This window comes from Zootoca vivipara, chromosome 10 (genome assembly GCF_963506605.1).
Source record: "Zootoca vivipara chromosome 10, rZooViv1.1, whole genome shotgun sequence".
NCBI lineage: Eukaryota > Metazoa > Chordata > Lepidosauria > Squamata > Lacertidae > Zootoca > Zootoca vivipara.
Window position 1 is genome coordinate 35,908,909 of NC_083285.1, and position 22,497 is coordinate 35,931,405.

Consider the following 22,497-nt stretch of genomic DNA (forward strand, 5'->3'; position numbering starts at 1 on the left):
TGTGATATCTCAATTGAATATTAACAAATATCTGCCCTTGAAGACAAGCCCCTATTTTGACCATTTTAAAGGGAGTAATGAAAGGGCCACAAAGAATAAATGCTGGTCCTGTGAGCAAATAACTATATAGACTCACCCTCTAGTCTCAATGGTCTTGACAACCAGGCCACTGCCTTTGCTCCTGCATAAAATTTTGTTGCACTGTACTCAGGGCCGTCTTAAGCACCTCTGGCACCCTGGTGCGACAGATCACTCCGCCCCCCCCCCGCTGCCCCGTTTTCCAGCGCGGCAGGCGGGCGGGCGACGAGGCTCAGCGTGGCTGCCGAAGGTGCTGCTGCACGGCGGGCGGGCTTAGCGTGCAGTGTTGCTGCCGAGGGCACTGCCGCGCAGCGCAGCGGAGCGGCTGGGCGGGCGCAGCTGTGCGGCGCCCTCCCTGGCGGGCTGGTGCCGTGGCACCCTGCGCCACCCAGCCTGGCTGTAGGGCCGGCCCTGATTGTACTGTAGCAATAAAAGTAGAGCAGCAGAATGGGAAGCACTGGCTGTCTAGGCATTGGGGTGAACATCTGAGTACACATTGGAATACATGTAAGAATGCACCTTTAAGCACAAATCGCATTGCTCTCAAATGAATGTTATTCATTTATTCAATAGAAGATTTATTGCTTATAGCCATAGAGCATTGCATATACAGTAATACAAATAAAAAAGGAAATGCCTAAAATACAGTCAAAGAGCGAGTCTGTAATAAATCACACCATTCAAAGTTGGACTTAACACATTATTAGCAAAAGCACAACCTTCAAAGACTTGGCTGAGCATCAGGCCTAATGACCAGCTCATCTCTGGTAGTTTTACACCATGAATCAGTTGCCAAGAAAAAGTCCCAAACTCCCTGCAGCCATTTAAGTCTCTCCTCTCCAGAGCTTTCCCCAAGCAATCAGGGACTAAGCCTATGTGCAGCCTGTCACTGCTCCATCCATTTCAGCCCAGTTCTGGTTCTGGGAAGCAGGGAGGGAGAGGAGTTTGTCGCAGCATGAGGGGGAGCAAACTGCCACACTCAGAGCTTTGGGAGGGTCAGTTGCTTCAGTAAGTCCAAGCCATCTATCTGCTCTGACCCTGACTAATTGCTACATTCCTTCTGTCTGCCATGTAATCTCAGCCTATTGGAACTGGTCACAGCCAGGACAGGACAATTCTAATTCAAGCAGGAGAACTGACCACTGTAGGCACTGCTGTTTTAAGGACAGTATCTTCTAAACTGTCATAGACACTTGAAGTAAGTATTAGGTAGTGTGATGCTAGAGAGGAAAGCATATATGTAGAAGGTAAATACTGACTGAATGTTGGGGACAGAGTTTCTTAGGAAGTAGTGCTTCATATTTGAATGTTTTCTCCCCTCTGGTGTATTAAAATATATGAACAGAAACATTCTGTACAGTTTCTACATTACACTTGGTATTGCTCTGCACTTATTTCCATAGTGTCAGGAACTATTGAAATATACCTTTGCACATAATTATTCTACTGTTGCTTTGAGTTGGTTGGTGAGCTTAGTAGAGAAGTAGGGAATTTTATTTCTTCACTATTATCTAGCACAAAATTACTGTGAAGACAACACACACACTTGGTGTACATTTTTTTACTTACACAGTGTAAGGACAGTTTTCCATGTTTCATCTCTAGTACAAAGCAGTGTTCAACATTTTGCAAGAGAGTATATTTATTTTTAATATTAATGTTTTAGTAAAATAACCTGATCTGGCATCTAGCTGCCCTCTATAGCAAGTAGGACGCTGGCCTATATGGAGCTTTGGTTTCATCCAGACAGGACTTTTGCTACATTTTTATGAAAAAAAAAATATGGAAAAGCTTTACATATAGAATATGATTAAAAACAAGGTAGCATGGGTCATTTTCTATTTATATACAATTCTTATAGCTTTACTATTATAATTCTAATGTGGATAAAATTATGAACCAAGTATCATTACTATTCAGTTTCTCTAATACTTATTCATTCCCCTCTCCTTTCATCATAGTTATCATGTCAGCTATTCTGCACTGGCTACAATATGGAAGCGTGGTATACTTTAATAGAGAATGAATTAGTATTCAGAACTGTGCGTTACTGACTGCAACTGTTTACTTATTATTTTACATCAATACAACCATATCATACTGTTACAAGCTTTTGAAGCAGTTTGCTTTAGAAAGCATACTTGCAAAAGAAATTATGTTACATGACATTTTCGTTATGGCCTAAGCCTAAAAAAAGGCTCCCAACAGGCAGACGGGGTAGACACATGTACGCATGAGGGGTTTTGCTCAGGTTAATGGGATTGCCATCTAGCCTGATGTCTTCGAGAGATTTGCGGATGTAAGAATAATCCTTCATTTTGCAGAAAGTATCTTCATGCATTTCTTGTATATTGTTGTTCTAAAAAGAAAACAAAAGATTGATTAAAGCCAGTATTTAAATTCCAATTTAAATGTCAGTTTGTCAACAATAGCCTAATAATTAGTAGTATCATGCACTGGATTTGGATAGATCTTGGGGCCAAGCAGGATGCCTCAGAGGAATTTTGGGGTTTTTAGAGGTGAAGTGGGATATCAAAGAGGCACAAGTCAAAGCCCTAGGACTTTGTGATGAAGGTCAGATGAGAAATTGAATCAATAAAAATAATAAGAGCAGGGAACTCTGAAGTAATAAGAACTCTGAATAATAAGAGCAGGGAACTCTGAAGTAATAAGAACTCTGAATAATAAGAGCAGGGAACTCTGAGTGTCTGGAGGCAGTTGGCAGATGGATGGCAGCTGACTGATTTAGGTTCAATCATGACAAGACAGAAGTGCTGTTTTGGGGGGATAAGGGGCGGGCAGATGTGGGGGACTCCCTGGTCCTGAATGGGGTGGCCGTGTCCCTGAAAGACCAGGTGTGCAGCCTGGGAGTCATTTTGGACTCACAACTGTCCATGGAGCCACAAGTCAATTTGGTGTCCTGGGCAGCTGTTTACCAGCTCCATCTGGTATGCAGGCTGAGACCCTACTTGCCTGCAGACTGTCTTGCCAGAGTAGTGCATGCCCTGATTATCTCCTGCTTGGACTACTGCAATGTGCTCTACATGGGGCTACGTTTGAAGGTGACTTGGAAAATACAACTATTCCAGAATGTGGCAGCTAGACTGGTGACTGTGAGTAGTGGCAGGGACCATGTAACACCAGTCCTAAAGATTCTTCCCTGGCTCCCAGTATCTTTCAGGGCACAATGCAAAGTGTTTGTACTGACCATTAAAGCCCTAAATGGCTTCGGCCCAGTATACCTGAAGGAGCATCTCCATCCCCATCATTCAGCCCAGACACTGAGGTCCTCCTCCGAGGGTCTTCTGCTGGTTCCATTCCCTCATTCAGAGAAGCAAAGTTACATGGAACCAGGCAGAGGGCCTTCTTGGTAGTGGCGCCCTCCCTATGGAACGCCCTCCCTTCAGATGTCAGGGAGATAAAGAATTACACAAATTGAAGGCAGCCCTGTATCAGGAGGTTTCTAGCGCTTAATGTTTATATATATATATATTTAAGATATGCTGTAAGCTGCCCAGAGTGACTGGGGAAACCCAGCCAGATGGGCAAGGTATAAGTTATAAAATTATTATTTATTATTATTTTGTGGCACCTTAGATATCTAGACATCAAAATAATGCTGCAGAGAAATATCTGCTGCAACCAGATTTATCCAATGCTACATGTATGTGGTTCCACTGGTGCAATAGGACCTCCATTTTCTCTCCACCTCTTGCATATACCGCAATCTGCTCTGGAGAATGTCCTCACTGCCTCCAAGCTGATTTTGAGGGAGCATGGGAAGGTCGGAGGGTGACAGGATGGGGAGAGGAAGCTGCACTGAATGCACTGATGTCTGTTGTGTCAGGAAAGCTTAAGCGTTGGATGTCACCCGATGTGTCTAAGCTTACCCACTATGTTGGGAGGATGGGAGGGAGAACATCAGGATTAGAGAGACCACAGAGGAGGAACTCTGTTGTGACTGACAGGTCTAGCTTGCTATCAGAGGGCATGATTTTACCAATGTATCCACAATCCCAGTGCTATGGGGGTGGGGGGGGGGAAAGCAGCTTTGCAACTTATGTCTCCAAATTTAAGAAAAGCACGAGGATGTGGAGGGGCAGAGAGCACCTTTGTAACCAACGGGTCCAACTTCTAACAAGAGAAAATGATATTTAGTTCTTCCTAGCACAAAAGCCCCTGAACCTATTGGTATGAAATTTCTTATCAAGTAAACACTATATCCAAAATAAATTATTGGTTGTTTTAGCCCACCTGCAGATGAAGAGACTGGAGGCTTTCAGGGAGTGGAAGTGGGATATGATCCAAGTTGTTATCAGTGATGTAAAGATGGTGCAAGTCAAACATATCCTGAAGAAAACATTTTTTAAAAAAAGAAAGAAAAGTGATTTATTTGTTCTCATTCTGAGCCACACATGAGTACAGACACTTAAATGCAGCCAATCGTTTTAAACATCTGTACCAAAATCGATTCTTTTTAGAGATTCAACGAATGCCAAAGCTGCAGTTGTGTGGACTATTCGGTTTAGTGGTTTTATTTGCTTGTTTTCAGGTTTGCAAAGCCTGGCTACTTCAGGCCATAAGACTGAGCTTGACCTCACTGCAGTTCTCTCTGTATCACGGCACAATTCCCCCCTTGTTCTCAGAGCACGGAAGACAGAATCATACCATGTTGCCATACAACTGCCACCTTACTCTGACAGTGACTTCATGCAAGGTATTTTTTCCATTTGAATATAAAATTTGAGTACAAAAATATGGCTTCTGTATCAGTTTTGATGTATTATGTGCATGGCACAGGTTGCTTAAAAATACATGCCAGTGGCAAATTTTGATTTAAAAAAAATGTGTTGGTTGTTTTTACTGCTAATGTTATTGTTTTATATTTGTAAACTGCTTGGTGCTTTTTCACAATCAAGCAGTGCACAACTTTTATGAAACAAAAATAAATAAAAGGAAAATAATATGTGCATAATCCATGGCCCATGATCCTTTCTACATTGACCTTAGGAATTATGCCTCCGCCACCACGTTGTTTTGTACTGGAAGAGCCATCTCACATCACTTTATGAGAGAACTCTCTCCTGCTCTTATAATGGCTATTTTTATTAGTCAAATTGAGGGATTTTTTTTTCCTTCAAATTAGTCAGCAGTTAAATACAGAACTCACTTTAAATGCTTCTTGTTTGATTCCTTTGCGACCAAGCCTGTTGTTACTAATATCAATGAATATCAAGGTTGGTGGTAATTCTGGAAGCTGCCTTATCTTGTTATCTCGAAGTATCAGTTCCTGAAGTTGTGGCAGATTCCTGAAGGCATCTTCATCAATTTCAGATATAAAATTTGAAGTCAAGTCAATCCTTTTTAAGTTGCCTAGTCAGGGACACCAAGCAGGGAAAATAATTACAGCATTTCTGCCTGCTTTTAAAGACCAACACCGGGGGGTGGGGTGGGGAGGACAGACAATCACCATTCTTTGGATGCAAATAATTTCAAATTATAGTTCACAATATGATGTTATGTCCAGAAGATGTATGCTACTATGCACTTATTTTTCAGTATGAGAAAGTACTTTGCGTAGAGTGTGTGGCGTTTGCCCATTCTTTTGGAAATGTCTGTACAGGGGGAGATAAAGGGTTAATAGGTAGACCAATAGACAAGCCCAGAGGTGGAGCCTACCTGCTTTTAAAAAGGCTTAGCCAGAGGTTTAGACAATTGGGAAGACAGTTGGAAAGAGAGAGTCAGTTAGTTTGGTTGGTTTCTTGTGGGTGGGAGGCATAGGAGTCAGAGTGGGTTAGAGACAGAGGGGAGACAGAGAGAGTGAACAGTATTTAAAACTTGTTTGCGTTCACAATAAACTGGAATCTTTGTTAATACCTTACAACCTGACTGAGTCTGAATATATTACCGGGGAAACCTGGTTGGTGACAGTGGAAGAGAATAGACATGGTGGCACAGGGTCAATAGTCCGTGGAACGACCGGGGGCTTTGTGTGAATGCCACAGCGTGCAATAAAATAAAGTGTAGTAACCAATAATAAAGTCATCCATACTTAGGTTAGCAAAGTCATCCCTGTTGACCCTTTTGATTCTGTTATAGCGAGAGTAGAAATGTGTGGTTTCCTTCGGCAAGGGGGGAAGATCTTCGAGTTCACGATCATCACAGTAGACAGAAGTACTTAGGCACATACACAGAAGACAAGTTGGGAGGCCTAAAACATAAAACAAGAAACCATTCACTTAGTTATACACCTGTAAAAATTTAGATCAGCCTTGTTCAGAGACACATGGAATGACTTCCGTCAAATCTAACCTGCTGCAAATTCACACAGAGCCATATCATTCTACAGAGCCACACAGTCTAAGTATCTTGCTGAACCAGTTTATGGTTCTGTTTGAGATTTTTAAAAGCATTTGGCTGCTTTTATTCTAGCTGTTCTAGGCTTAGGCTCATGTGTAGGTATCTGAGTTCTCGTGGATAACTTTCCTCTTAGTGTAGCAGAATAATCACCAGTCATGCACCTTTTGATAAAAGTTTCGCATTTACACAATTTGTGGAGTAATGCATAGTGATATTTTTCAGTTATTGGGAAACATATTGAATATTTCATGCACTTTGTGTTAACGCCATTCACAACTGGGTGCACATGCAAACATGTGTACATTATCAATGCTCCAATTTTCTGCGCTTAATATTTATTTTAAAAGTTACAAACCACACTTTTGTAAATCTACAATTAAATGAAACAAACACACAATACGTTATTAAGAGATTTATTATTGGAGGCAATGTGGCTGTTCAAATCCAACAACTTTGAAAGACAGTGTAATCAAATCAAGTGGATTACCTTGTATATTAGATTGGTTCGGATATGAAAATTGCTGCTTGAATAATCCTAGTGATTCACTACATCTGTAATGTTTTATAGGAAATACTCTTATGAATAACAGAGCATTTTGTCCATACTAGATTTCTCAAGTCATAGTCAGGACGATATCTTCATTTTATATTCTACCTCCAGGATCTGTGTCTTCCCTTTAAAACTTAATAAACCTGCATACATTTAGTTTGGTAACCAGCATGCTTTTTTGATATCTGAGGAAATTGTTTTTTCCCCTCCAATGAGACCTCAATTTCCTTAGAATTGTTTTTAATTAGCATCTTTCATGCAGAACAATGACATCAGGAAAGGCTTCAACTAACCCTTGAGGAAAAACTGCTTGAAAGCTGTAGATTATTAAATAAAACATCAAACTACTGCTGAATGAACATAAGAAAATGATCTAAAGCATTTAAACCAGTTTATGAAAGGGTTTCATTAACAGGTGTGTGGATGTAATTGGGAAGAGCTCTGCATTTTCCCATTGCCTTCTGAAAAAGGAGGTGGGATTGAGAAACATTACAAATATTTATAGAAAATAGAACATAACGGTGCAAAATGACCCCATTTTATATGTCTAAGGCTGTTGATGTGGGTGTTTAGGATAGACTGGAAAGCAATATTTAACATTACTGGTTAACATTACTGGATTTGGAGTGTTTTCCAGAAGTAAGGAATTCAGGGCCTCCCACCTTCCATGTTACTCGAGACCAAAAGCCCATTTACTCCACTGCCCTTGCTGGTCTCTTTTCTCTTACTGTTCCTGAGCAGTGACTGGTTGCCCCTGAACCTGGTGTGAGGCAACGTATGGTCAAGGAGGTTATGTAGGCGGGGACCAATAAGGTCACATGAGCGGGTCTAAGGAGGTTACATAGAAAGGGCCAAGTTGTTCTGGGCCTGAAACCAGACTAGAATCTGTTTCTTACAGGTCTACCTGCAGCTATTTAGCCATCACACTCTCAACCACCTTGCCCAGGGAGGAAGTACTAGTATGATTATACCAATTAACCTGAAATTTGGTGACATTATTTTAATTAACATACAACCAAGCTTTAAGGCTTATTTGACTTATAGGAGGGATCAATGTTGTGTTCTGGGGAGGGGGCTTTAATTATTTTGCTTTTCTTTAGCAACTGACATCTCACTGCTTGGCTCAACTCAGCTCAGCTTCTACCATAACTGGTAAAATAACACAAAATCAGCAATTTGCTTTTCAAAACTGGAAGAAAATAGATTAGATTACCCAATTTATCTGTCACTCTTGAATGTCCACACACTCATAAACCTGATAACTATTGTGAGAAGAATGCAGATTCATTCCCATACTTCTTTCCATCTACTGGTGGTAGTTATAACAGCACAACGGTTCCTCCCCCAACCCCTGATCACTAGATAATTTAAGAAGTCTAGATGGTAAGGAGGCAAGTCTGCATACTGTAAACCTGTATAGAAAACTGCATTACATATTCCCTGGTGAAAAGGCTCCTTAGCTTGTGTGGAATTAGAGGCCCAAATCTAGACTAAGCAGAAAGCCAAAATCATGTCCCTCAACTCTCTCTTACAAACCTTCATGTGTATGGGGACCAAGAACTCCTGGTCCATGAGGTGAAGAGCCATCAATAAGCTTTGGTGTGGATGCTTCTTCTTCAGGTTCTTCCGGCAGTGGAGAAGGTAAATAAATCTCTCGAGTTACAGATGGTACTACTGTTCCAATCTCTACCTAGGAGACACACACATATTAAAGCAGTAATGTGGCATCGGTATGCAATGTCAATTTTTATTACAATTTGGTGTATATTCAAATTACCTGGACTTATATTAAAGGCCTAGGAGTCTCTGGTGAGGTTGGAGCAAGAACATGTCAGTAAGAAAGCATTATTCACTAAATGCAGGCAGAATATGTGATGGGAAGACTTTTTCTGCTAGCTCAGAGAAAATGTGAAATATCCATATCACATACAAATTAGTACCTTTCACAGCAGGATACATCATTCATCATCTTGCTGCTGTAACCTATCCGCTCTAGGTTCACATACTTAAAAACCAATGTGTATCTTTGCAACCCAAACTCGGCAGATAATCTGCAGTTTTCATGAAACTTGACATCTTAAGATATTGGAAAGAGGTCACCCTACAAGATTAAATGTGTGGTTTGTGACAAAAGCATCCCACATTTTTGGGAGACTTAGAATAGCTCTTTGGTTTACTTACAGTAGTACCGTAAGTATCTAACACAGATTGGAAAAGGTAGTTTCAGAATCCTATTTTACCAGTAGATGGCACATACTCCCTGGAACACAACAATATCAGCTTATTTTCTGTTCCATAACTCTACAAATTTATAAAATTGTACATTAACCCACTCTTTTTTAAAATTCACTTTAATTTTTCTTTTCAGTAAAGCTTTCTTTCTCATGCATGCTAGATTGTTTTCTCTGGAGAAAGCTGGCAACAGATTCTATAAATTAGTAACATATTGCAAAAATAAAATAAAATCCAAATGGTTGTTGTTGGTGGGCTGTTTTTTTAAATGGAATTGTAAAACTTTCTGTATTCTCAAATATACTGAAATAAATTGAGTGAAGGACTGTTAATAAATCATTTGCTGGGTGTTTTTTTAAACCCCCCCAACTGTCTGAATGAACACTTTCCATGTGTGTTTATGGGGGGCAACCATTGTTCAGAATTTCAGCAGAGAACCAAAACAGTGCTTGCAAAGCTGAAAATGCAAAGAACTTGGTCCGCCTCTCCCCATATGAACCAACCCTGACCCTGTAATCATCATCTGAGGCCCTTCTTCGTGTGCTTCCTCCAAGAGAGGGCCTGAAGATGACAACACAAAAACATATCTTTTCTGCGATGGCTCCCCATTAGTGGAATGCTCTCCCCAGGGAAGCTTGCCTGGCACCTTTATTACATATCTTCAGGTGTTGGGAGAAAACATTTCTCTATTACCAGGCCTTTGGCTGATTAACATTACATGGCCCTTTAAATATGTTTGTGGGAGAGTGCTTATTGGTTTGTTTTTGGTTGTTTTGTTATGTATTCTGTGTTCTAATGTTGTATTTTTATGTTGTGAACTGCCATGTGATCTTTGGATAAAGTGATAAAAAATATTTTAGGAGTCTGCATCAGTTCTGTGTGCATGCTGAATAAGGTGAATTGGGGTTATTCCAGTCATGATTCCATGCTCCTGACCAGATTACATTATTAACAAGGAAGATCAGGGACCTACTAAGCTTCCAAGTTTTTCCTGAGGTCTATTTTTTTATCAAGAAGTTAAACACATAACCTTTCCCCCCTCTCCTTTCCTTTCTAAGAATCAAAACTAAGCTGAGCAGGGAAGCTGACAGAGCTTGAGAGGTGAGGAGGGGTGTCTCTGTGTTTGTGTATCTCATGTTTTGACTGATAGAAAATAATTCACTGTGATTAAAAATTAAACCTAAGGTCACTCAAGTTGCAGTGATTAGGGAAGGGATGTTGAGATAAAAGAGAAAACACACCATGCAACAGAAGCTACAGTTCCACATTGCAAGTACCCAATACCATCCACATAAAATGGTACAGCTTCAAGGAACTTTGAACACCTCCCTCGCAGGGTTTTGAATAGTTTTGTAATCCTGAAACAGGGAGCAAAGAGGTAAAAGTCACCCCACCCCACCCCTTCGATAACCTGGAATTCCTCTTCTTCACAGAGAACAGGAACCCCCACCATCAATGCCTTCTTTTGTGACTATGAAGCTAAGAAAGTGTTTTCGGGATATCAGTATCTTGATGAGGTGAGATATAAGTTCTTGTCCCTCTAGGCCAGGTGACAAGGATAATGACTGTTATCATATGCGTGTCTCTAAAACACATTGTTCCCATCTGTCATTTTGAAAAGGAGACAGCTTAGACAAGAATGGACTTTGGGACAAATCAAAAGAAGACCAAAAGAACACAGGAAATCAAGGCAGATGTTTTCTTCATGGAGGAAGTCTAGAGGGAGGAACACATTCCAGATGTCTTGACCCAGCAGGAACATTATGCAAAAGTGCTAACATATGCCATATAAAAATATGGCAGCTTATCCACTTGAAGCAGTAGACATGATGAACAATCTACTTTTGATCAAGGCCATATCAGAGAATATCATCTTTTCTAAAATGATTTTTTTAATAGTAATTGCAGCATGTTTAGAAAATACAACAGAGATTGATGAGCTTATAGAAGTGTTTTTACATGTAGGAAGCTATATCTCTTACAGTGTAACAGTATGGTTTTTAATGCTGTGCTTTTATTATGTTGGAAGCTGCCCATGGTGACTGGGGCAACCCAGTCAGACTGACAGGTTATAAGCAATAAAATATAATTTATTTATAATGATAAATTTCACTGTTTTCAGCTTCCCAGGTAGGTGCACACAGAACTGAAGCTCCAATTTGTGGTTACTAATTTTATCGCTATGACTATTTGTGTTAAAGATCTAGATTTAGATAAAAGCTTTTGTGGCTCTTATGATCTTTTCTCTTTCTGAAATATCACTTTATGGCAGCAACAACTCAGGGGACTTGGCTTGGTCTGGAAGAGAGATGAATGACAAGGGTTCCACTAGTATTCTGAAAAAATGTTAACATTAGAAAGCAATGCTGGTTTAAGGGATGCCAACTTAAATGTGTGTGCGCACACCAACACTCTTTCATTTCTCACCTTATTTTGCTTTCTTTCTGCCTGTTCCTCTGACTTCTTTCCACAATGGCTCTTTGTTCTACATGCTTTCCCTCTCACAATACCACATGCTTATATTTCTTTCCATAACTAAAGAAATCATAATTTACTAGGTGTACAGCCATGTTGTGGTGCATTGGTGTAATGGTGCAAATTCACACCAAAATCTGAAAGCAAACAAGTCCTGATCTGAAAGGCAGAAGGCACTACAATCTCTCAACAGACAGATTCAGCTGAAGAAACCAGAAAATGGAACATAAGGGATAATGACTCATGGATGTAGTTTCACACTCCTCATGAATCCTTCATATATTCACCCTCAATGTGGCTGTGCCTTGGGCAAGAACTTGTATTTACTCTGTCTAGAATGAACTGAGATGCTCAAATTTCTGACATGATTCTTCCAAAGTTAAACACTGCAGAAGGCATTAAAAAACAACAACGAGAATCAAAGATGTGTTTCCTGACTGCTATATCTTAAGCTTCACAAGACTGTCAATAAAGTGATAGTTCTGGCTTTTTCTTTAGGGCATCAGTCCAATGACAGGTGATTTAAAACACTGATCAATATGCTACTATGCCATTTCACACAATGAGAACACAAGCAAAATCTGTTTCTCATTAGTTTTATCATAAGCCATGCACTATTCTGTCTTTTACATATTTGACAGCTCAAACAAGAGCTTAACAAGACAAAGATGTTGCTAGCTTCAATAATGCAGAAAATAGTTTTTTATCTTCCAAATGTTTGTTTTTGGCAACACTTGAAAATGATCAGAAATGTGAGATTCTGATGGGGCAGAGGAATAGTCCATGTGATGTATTGTTTTCCCCCTCTTTGTGTATTTCTTCCGCTGTTCTAAGAAAGCATTTTCTTCCTCCAAATAAATATACAGTGGAAATTATGTCATATATGGAGTAAAAAGTAAAAAGAGGTTTGCTTCACAGAAGCAATTTTCATATATCAGTAGTATATAATTTAATAAAATTAATAATAGTGTCCCATTAAAAGGTCTCATGAACAGCATGACACCAACATACTTAGTTCATGTGAATAGAAACAGTAGGAGGAACAAGCAATGTATCTTTGAAGAAATAAGATATCCCCATAAAGACTTTCCTACTGAAATCAATGGGACTTAAATTCTTCCGTGTAAGTTTGACCTCATTATGATCTTATGGATTCTCAAATAAAACTGAAGTAACTGAAATGCCTTTAGGGATCTTTAAAAAATTTTTGATTTGGTGCTGTGTAGCAACATTGCTACTCTTACCTAGAATGTCTTTTACAAGTGGTGCCCTGCAACAAATCGTTGCATTGTGAAGTGGTTGTGTTCAGGGTTCCAGACACCTAAATTCGCTCACACAAACACTGTGTTCCCCCTTTGTTTGCCCAACCTTTAGTCAGTACTGAATTCCCGTTGGGCTGTCTAGAATTTATTGGGGGGGGGGCGGTTCCTGGGGGATACACATGTACACCATTTCAGCTACAATGAATTCTCTTATGTCCCCATCCATGTCTCTCTTCCGTCCCTGTTGTTATTTAAATATAGTTTCTCAGCCTAACCCAGGAAGTGACCTATCTGTACAAGGAGCTGGCTCCTCCTACCACAAACATGTTTATTTGTCCTCCTTTCTCAGTCACTCCATTCTAGTCCTCCTTTCCATCCAGCTGTCATGTTTTTCTCTCACTGAACCCAATTCAATGTAATTGGGTTGTTATGGAACTCTTTGGGGAGTCTCTGCCCCTTTAGGATATTTTCCTCTAAAAATTTCTCATGCCTTCAATTTACTGAGCCTAGCAATACCACTCTTTTGTCCACATGTAGTGTGGTTTTGGCCACATAAGCATGAGTGTGGGAATTCTCAGTATGTCTAAGGCAGTATGGGAATGCAGTAGTATATGTTTCTTCAAAGTCAAATTGCATACTGTGAATGGTATAACGGGGAAAATAAAGTATTAAATACATTAAATACATTCTAAAAACCTTTTAATGTCCATCTTATGCACTTTCCATTCAGTTTTCCTAAACTAAGCATATATTCTACAGTTTCTTCCAAAGCAGTCTGCTACTCTGTTTTCTGCGGTAAACAGGAATGAAATTTTAAAATGGTTTCCTGAGTGGTTTCTATTAAGTGCCCATTGGCTTACCCTGGCAAAATCCCCAAGCCACCTAAAGTCCTGAAACCCTCAGAAAATTCTGTGCTAATGTAAAATACCTGTTGAAAATGAAAATTATTCAGGGAAAACACACACCCTTGTTTACATGATCTACACTACAGTCATACCTCCTGTCTGGAACAGATTAATCCACTTTCCATTACTTTCAATGGGAAAGTTCGCTTCAGGTTAAGTACGCTTCAGATTAAGTACAGACTTTCAGAACCAATTACACTCATACTTCGGGTTAAGTACGCTTCAGGTTGAGTACTCCACGGACCCGTCTGGAATGGATTAATCCACTTTCCATTACTTTCAATGGGAAAGTTCATTTCAGGTTAAGTACGCTTCAGTTTAAGTACTCTGTGGACTGTCTGGAACGGATTAATCCACTTTCCATTACTTTCAATGGGAAAGTTCGCTTCAGGTTAAGTACGCTTCAGGTTAAATACAGACTTCCAGAACCAACTGTGTACTTAAACCGAGGTACCACTGTATATATAAATGAACTTAACTGCATATTGCCCTCCATAGCTGATGGGCATGAATGCTCATTTTTCTCCCTTCGGCAATCATTTAACATTTACCTGTAGCAACAGAAGCCCAAGTAGTTACTGTATTTGGATCTGTATCTTCCAAAGAAAAGCAAAGGAAACTAGTTCCTAATGATTTTGTATCAAAATCGGCTGATCACTTAGTCCCAACCCAAGTGGCTCATGATGACATTATTTTCTCTTTCAACTCAAACTCTAATTGTAAAACAGATGAAGTAATCACCTATAATCTTTGAGCTCAGAAAACCGCTGCTAGAAGTGCTGCAAACAAAGCTCCTTTGCTAAATCTGAGTAAGACCTGACCTAACCTCCCAAAAGATTTTAAGGTCATTGATCCTTTTCCTCTTACCCTGCTCTTATCTCCTCTCAACCCCAACAGAGGGAGAAGGTGTAAGAGCCTATTTCTGAAGAAGACAGAAGCAGCAGCAGCAGCAGCATAATCCTCCCACTGATTTCTGCACACCTATCTTCCTGAAAATGAGCTGCATCCTAAACCCTTTCTTCAGACAAAAACTTTCAGCAGTCGTTCAACCATGGAAAGTAAGTGAACTTTTGCACAGTTGCCAGATGTGTACAAATACATGATATTACCAATTTGGCATTTTCTAATGCTTTATTTAAAACCAACCCACAATTCTAAGCATCCTTTTTGAAGTGATTGTCCACATAGTGTAACATGACCTGGGAAGCTACAGTCAATTGCTTCTCAGCCCGTATACATGCATGTAGAATCACCATGTAGTTATAGTAAGGTTGATAGAAGGAGTTGTGTACGCGGTCTTTGATTTTTTTTCATGCTACAATCAATCTCTTATACCATCACAGCTGAAAACATTTTTCTCTCATTATGTCAACTTTTTAGCTTTACCCCCTTCTGCTATTATTTAGTCTTGAAAATTTTCAAGGAAGAGAAAATCATCATGTTTAAGTATGCCTTTTAATCAGAATGATTACACAGGAATTTTCATTCTTTTTAAATAATTTAAATATGTACTATCTAAAAGACTTTGACATCCCCTCCCCACCCCACCCCCTGCTAGTCCATTGCAGTAGTTCAAATTTAATTTCAAGGATTCTAAAGGAGGGGTAGTGATTCCCTTACTTTTGCTGCTTAGCAATTTTCTCTTGGATGCTTCTCTTGATATCCTTGCTCTTTAATTTCATCACATTATGCTAAGGATTGCTTCTATGACAGTAATGGAAAATGCTACCTGAGTCTATGTTAAATGTCCTATTTTATTGGCACTTAAACTTTAGTAGGGAAGACTGACTTCAACCAATCCCATGTGCTGGGCCCTTGCATATCTTGCCATATTAAATCAAATGTCTACCTGGATCCAGTAGGCTATGAATTCCTCATTGCAAGAAGAAACAGTCCCAGCTACTTTAAAAGAGGTGATAATTAGATTGTCTTGAAAAACAAACAACTAGCCTAGACCTATTAACAAGTCCAAGATGGTCACAAATATGTATCCCCTTCCTAAGTAAGGTTTTTGACTGGGTGATTGTTAAGTACTATATTCTCATGGATAACGCTGATTTTCTATTTGAGTTGGGTTTTATCTATTTGAGTTGGGTTTCAGGCCTAGTTTTGGAATGGAAAATGTCTTTGTTGCCCTGTGGAATGACTTTTGCCAAGAAGGGGGTGAGGAATATGAAAAGGTGAAGCCTTTTAAATTTTATTTTATCACACCTTTACAATAGGCATATTTGTTTGGCACTTTTAAATAACTGCACCAAGTACTTTGCCCTGGCTGGTTTTATGGAGGTTTGCATTTATGCTGCTCTGTTTATGCTGGCCTTTAGATAGTTTCTCTACTGCTGGTTTTATTGTTTTAAACTTTGGATTGTATAATAAAAATGCATTATACATCCCATACATAAGATGCTGCAAACAAATTAGTTATATGGGCAGTATATAAATGTGATAAATAAATACTATCATAAGAGTACAGACATATGAGTTGAGCATTGTGTCAGTAAGTGCAACTTGCATCCTATTAAATGTGGACTGCAAATGGAAACACCCCTTTCCCCACCTGTGTGAAGGAGGATGTCTTACACTGCTCTGTTAGGTCTTCTATGACATGTCTTGTTTTCAGACTTACACTCCTGCCTAGAACTACAGTTCCCTCTTCTGCTATTCTAGGGTTGGTTCAAGCATGTGAAAGGGAATTCCCACACCTCTCCATTTTCAGGCAGGTAGCTCAGCTTACTTGTTCAGCTCTGGAGTGCAATTATGGTAGCCCTCATGATTCAAAGTTTGAATCAGAGCTAATAAAAATGTTTCCACTTTAAGATTTTTATAGACATGGGAATCTTTCAACAGCTACAGGCAAACATGGACACGTTTCTCAAAAGAGACTGATATGTTAACCCCAAAGAAAAATATAAACACAGTACTATGTTTCAGAATCGTGAGAAACATTTTGAGGCTCAAATAAAAAACGAAAATAAGTACAGACTACTCCTCAAATTGCACTCCCTTTCTAGTCTCTTTCTCCTGCTGGACCTAACCATCCCTTCCTTGTTCTTATGTTTATTTTCTTTTAACGTTTCCTTTTTCCTGTTGTCTCTGCTTGGCAGCAGACACATAAATTATCTACTTGAATGACATCTTTCTTTTCCTTAATTCTCTCCTGAACAATATGCCCCCTTAGGATGAAATATTTTAAAAGGAGCCAAGTTCCTAGAACTTGGAAGCTAAAGAAGAAATGAAAGCCAATATACCACCTCATCTGCTGATTGGTAAACTTTCAGAACTTTCCACTCTAGTCTTCTTCTTAACTATGGCAATAGGACGATTAAAGTAAACCCAGACTTCTGTTTAGATCTTCCACCTTGCTACCTGGAAGGATCACAGTGATACAAGAGACAGCAATGTACAAAGGGAGATGTCAGGAGCCAAATTCATCATCCTACAGTTCAAAATCTGCACAAGCTGTCCACTTTCCTTAGCACCTGGAGGATGGCAACAACATATCCTATCTGAGAAGATACATAATGGAGAGCATTTACATAAAATTCCAGGCCCGCATTTTTTAAAAGTTTTATATCATTTGTATGAATTTGTAAAAAGAATTCCAGTGTGGGAAGAAGACCTCCCACTGACACCATGGCAAAAATCCTAGACTTCTATCTTGGCTATAAATCACAAAAAGAAATGCGCTTTCCTCACAATGTGAAGAAAACATTGGTTTTACTTTCCTATATTTCCTTGTGTAATATAGCCAGACTTTTGTTCATAAGATGCCCAACATAATAAAATGTATTTATTGCCCCAAACTGTCAGAAATTGTTTCTCTTTAGCATTCTTCTACCAATCAGATTCCAGTTGCTTAACTTCACACACAGAGACTATTCTGAAAGTTGTTGCTACAGTTAATAATTACTTGGTTCAGGGTGCAATTTTGCCTTTAACATTTACAAGCATCACAAATTCAATATCATTTCCTAAATAAGATTTCTTCCATTTAGAATGTAAAACAAAATTCTCACATGAATGTCAAAACTTTTTCAACTACCTCTAAAAATTTGTCTATTTTTTCCTCCAAGGCCTGGTCACTAATGACATTTCAGACAGAATCAAAAGGCAATAGGTACAAGGTCAGCCCAGCCAGTTGCTATGGCAATGGCCCAGTGCTGTCTATATAAGTGATTAAGGCATGTCAGCTCAGCATGCCAGGGTCTTGAGTCTATGTGTCAGAATCAGTCTGTGAGTCTGTCCGTGAGTTGGAGTTTGTGTTTTGTCTTGAACCTGGAGCAACAGAAATACTTTGAACTTGTATATACCATATGTATCTGTAGCGGCAAAGCCTACAAGCTATATATGAACATCTGGAACTGTATTACTGGAGCTTTATCTTCTGCAGCAGTAAACTGTTTTGGACCTTAAGCTGCCTCTGCATGGTGACTAGAACTGGGGACAACTTCCACTACATGGGTATCTCACCTCAAATTCCCAACATTAATGTAATATCAGCTCCTGGCTATACCCCCAAGTGATTCACAAGAACACGGGATGGGCTCAAGCACCAGCTGTTCTAGTGTGTTACCAAAAGACATGATGTTATATCAACAGATTATTAGGTGATGTCAACAGACCCTGGTACAAACGGGTGAGATAATAGATGTTTGCTTTATTCCTTTTTAGCATGCCATCACTCAGTGATTCCCATATGAGATCCTCCAATATGTACCTACTTCCTGCAGAAATTGCTGACTGTGATCTGAATTGTAAACTGAGTCCATTAAACAGAAACCTCTCAATGTAACCCATTTCTTTTCCCCAACCCACCTAATATAAAAATCTGTTTGTTATCACTATTAACAATTGTACAATATAATACATAAGAGCAAAATAAACCCCACAATTTAGAATTACCTGGGCCTGATCAACAGACAGATTTTCATCATAGTCATATAGGCTATCCAGATCTTCCAAACCAACATCATATGTTTCAGAGTCATAAGTTACAGGACTCCTTGTAGGACCAGCCAAAACAGCATCAAAGAAAAAATAATGCATGAAAATATTTGCAATGGCCTTCATTCTTCAGTCTCCTAGAGGAAGAGAGCATATAAGTGATTATTAAAAATATAAATGCAAATATCATATGAAATATTATACAGTCATACCTCTAGATACGAATGCTGCGGGTTGTGTACAACATGGGTTACAAACGCGCCGAACCCGGAAGTAACGTAACGGGTCACTTCCAGGTTCAGTGATTTGTGCATGCGCAGATGCGCCATATGACGTCATGCGCATACGCAGAAGCGCCAAATCGCATGGCGAGCATGTGCAGATTCGGCGCTTCAGGTTGAGTACTGCTCTGGTTGCCTACGGGGCTCCGGAACAGATCCTGCTCGCATTCAGAGGTACCACTGAACATAGGTTATTGAATTGTATTAACTAGAAATTTGATGAGCTAAAGAGTTTTACAAATAATTCGATGTGTGTATACACAGTAATCAGTCACATGAGCCATGAGGGAAACCAGGAGAGTGCAACACTTCAGAGAGAAACATTTTCAAATGATACTTCTTCTATTTAGTCATTCTACTTCAGCATATATATACATACTTATACAACTGGATGTATAAGGGCATCATTCCCAATTATACACTACTCTAAAAGTGATAAACTTTGGCTCCATGGTTAAGAAGTCCTGATGGGATTCATATTGCCTCCTTTGCGGTCAATGGACATCACAGGTGCATAGCTGTGCTCCACCTCTACGTTGGTTGCAGCCTGTAGGTGGGTATCCCATTTTGTGAGGAGGGGTTGAGACTCTTAGTGGGGTGGTTGTACAAAGCAGGTTGAATACATTAGTAAGAGTGATCACCTGGATCCAGAAATCAGAGGATACTCTAGGGCTGCTCTCCCCACTTCCCGCTCAGCTTCTTTCAATACTTTGGATTGTATTTTAGTGCTGTGGTCTCCTCTAAGGGACTGCTACCCTATAGCATCAGGTGCTCCCCTGCCAACTAGGAGTCCAGCACATATACCTAAATAGATACAGTTTGGTTATGGGATAAAACCAGACCCCCATAAGGCTCAAATGGGACTAATCTGTTCATAAGCGTGGGCTCAGGCCATGGGATTCTGGGCTAGAAGTAAGCTGCCTAAATACTGCACAATAACCCATCTAGTATCTCCTTACTGGTTCTGCAATGAGTGACTCCAGGTTCATGCACATGTTGTTCCAACGGGCTGAATGCAGGTTCTAGTGGCAATGTGAACCCAGTCCATGAAACTGGATTTTGAACTCACAGAGCATCTGCACTCATAGCATGCTGGATTGGGCTAGGTTATAACTATATTGTTAAATCTAAAGTAGATCTGGAACACTGGTTTGAATTTTGTTTAATATACTGGCCACCGCCCAACTAGTTAGTCACCCTTAAGTCAAACTGGAATCAATGCGCTTTGTTAGTTGCAACTAACTTGTGCCAAGCACAAATAGCTTTAGCTGGATAGGAGCCATGTGGTCTGAACATTAACAGTCTTCTCTCATCATTTTAAAGCAATGCACACCAAATTTTAAACCCTCCCCCCAATCCAAGTTCCAATCTTCGTTGTATCATTCACATACATTGAGGGATTGATATGGAAAAAGTGTGAATACACACACACAGTATTTAAACTGAGAAAGCAGCACATGACTCTTTACACATTTATAAGCTGTGCTTAAAGAACAGCACACAGTGTATGATATTAGAAATTCATGAGACAATTTGTCTTTTGAGGTTCCCTAGACTCAAACAAACTGATATTAAGCCTCTTGAAAGAAGGCCTTTGTGAAGCAGGTTTACACATGGAGGCATGAAATTCCAATAGGAATGGTGAATAGCACAAGGCTCTCATTTTTCTCTTATACACTTTCCAGTTTTTTAGCTACCTAGAAGACATAACCTACAGCCAGCAGACTCTCTTTGCCTATAACCAAGGGTTAACTGTATTGCACTTTTCAGAATTTATTTATTTACAGTGTTAAAGATTTGTCTAAACTAGAGTTGCTTTACAGATAGGCTATTATGCTGATAACTTAGGAACCTCTAATACGTCGATGAACTTACTTGCAAATTTTTGTAATAAATAATATAAGGACCATCTGACTTGGTTATTTTTTCTGTTTATTTATAATTCCAAACAGTGTGTTGATTTGTTCATATTGTAGCTTGTACTGTTTTTACTACTGCTTATATTGTCTAGAACTTCTAATTTGCAAAGTAGTTGATTTTTTGTTGTTGACATTATCACAAGGAACTCTGAAGTAAGTCCCTGATTATCTAAATGTGCAAATGCAATGCTGAAATTGAGAGACTGTGTCTTGAACACATGACTGGAGAGAGATCTGAACCCATGTCTTCCAGATCCAAAACCATCACACTACCCACTGAACATACTGTTTTGTTTTACTAGAAGAATAAGAGTTTGGACCTGGTAAAAGAGGATAGTACATATGTCATATTACTATTTTATTGTTTTATTCTATAATTTAGATTACATTTACAAATAAAAATAAAAATTAGTATTTTGGAGCATATTTGGCTGTTGAAGACTACATCTAAAGAAATAAAACCACACCAATCTCATATACTATATATATGTCTCTGTATATGTGCTGTATACACACACACACACCTGTAAATCTGCTTGGTCCACTAAAAACTGCTTGTGAAATCTGTGTGCCTCTGTACGCCTTTTAGAGTATAAGCAAAATATTGGAACATACTGTAATTACACTGGCATGTACAAGAGCTGTCAAATATTTTGATGCCAATAATGTACTACTCTCTCATAGGAAGGTACTAAGAAATAGCCATATAAAAATGACATAAGGTACATTTTTATAATTCCAATTCTTCTCAAAATATTAAAATGCATTGCTTAAAAATAGCTTCTGATATATATATATATATATATATATATATATATATATATATATATATATATAATCCAGTTTACTAATCAATAAAGAAGGAAAAAGAAAACTTACCTTTGCCTCTTGCTTTCTCAAATGGCACAGAATTACTCTGAATGCAGAGCCTGTGGTATTTGACCCTAACCAATGGCAGTGGGGTGCCTGGTTTGTGGGAGGGTGGTACAGGAAGCTCTAATCCTGAGAAATGTCTTGGGGCTTAAACACCTTCATATCACAATTTCTGAAAGAAATCTGAGTGCAAAAGCTAGTGATGTAACTGGGTGCAATTTGTTTTTGCAGAAAGAGGATTTTAAAACCCATTACTGCACCAGCTAATACATCATTCAGCATTTCCAAGAATAAACAGAAAGTTCTGAACACTTGAGCCTGTGTTTTTAAGCCTAGTAGTAAAAAACACATTGCCTACATTTTGTTACATATATAGTTTGTGCTATTATTAGTACAATTATTTTTTTATTATGCCAAATGAACTTTTAGTGTGCAAAGTGTGTTTCAGGAATTATTTACATCCATCCTCTTAACAAGAAACTTGAGAAGTTTGATAATATTTTCACTAGACATTTGAGCAACTGAAGCTAAGAGGAAATGACATGCTCAAGGCCATCCAATTCCAAAGAGCTCAGGGCTCAGTCGCTTGACCCAATTATCCCCAAATTAAAACATTGC

General features: G+C 39.1%; 1 protein-coding gene across 1 annotated transcript; it reads right to left on the minus strand.

The window, feature by feature from the left end:
- Positions 1-646: 646 nt before the first annotated feature.
- EPYC (epiphycan) lies at positions 647-22,029 on the minus strand. Its single transcript, XM_035127788.2, has 7 exons — positions 21,886-22,029; positions 18,765-18,943; positions 8,525-8,678; positions 6,131-6,289; positions 5,249-5,451; positions 4,333-4,428; positions 647-2,437 (listed from the first exon to the last, which is right to left on the minus strand). The coding sequence occupies exons 2-7, from the start codon at positions 18,930-18,932 to the stop codon at positions 2,237-2,239; spliced, it is 981 nt and encodes a 326-aa protein (XP_034983679.2). The 5' UTR covers positions 18,933-18,943; positions 21,886-22,029; the 3' UTR covers positions 647-2,236.
- Between the last annotated feature and the right edge of the window lie 468 nt (positions 22,030-22,497).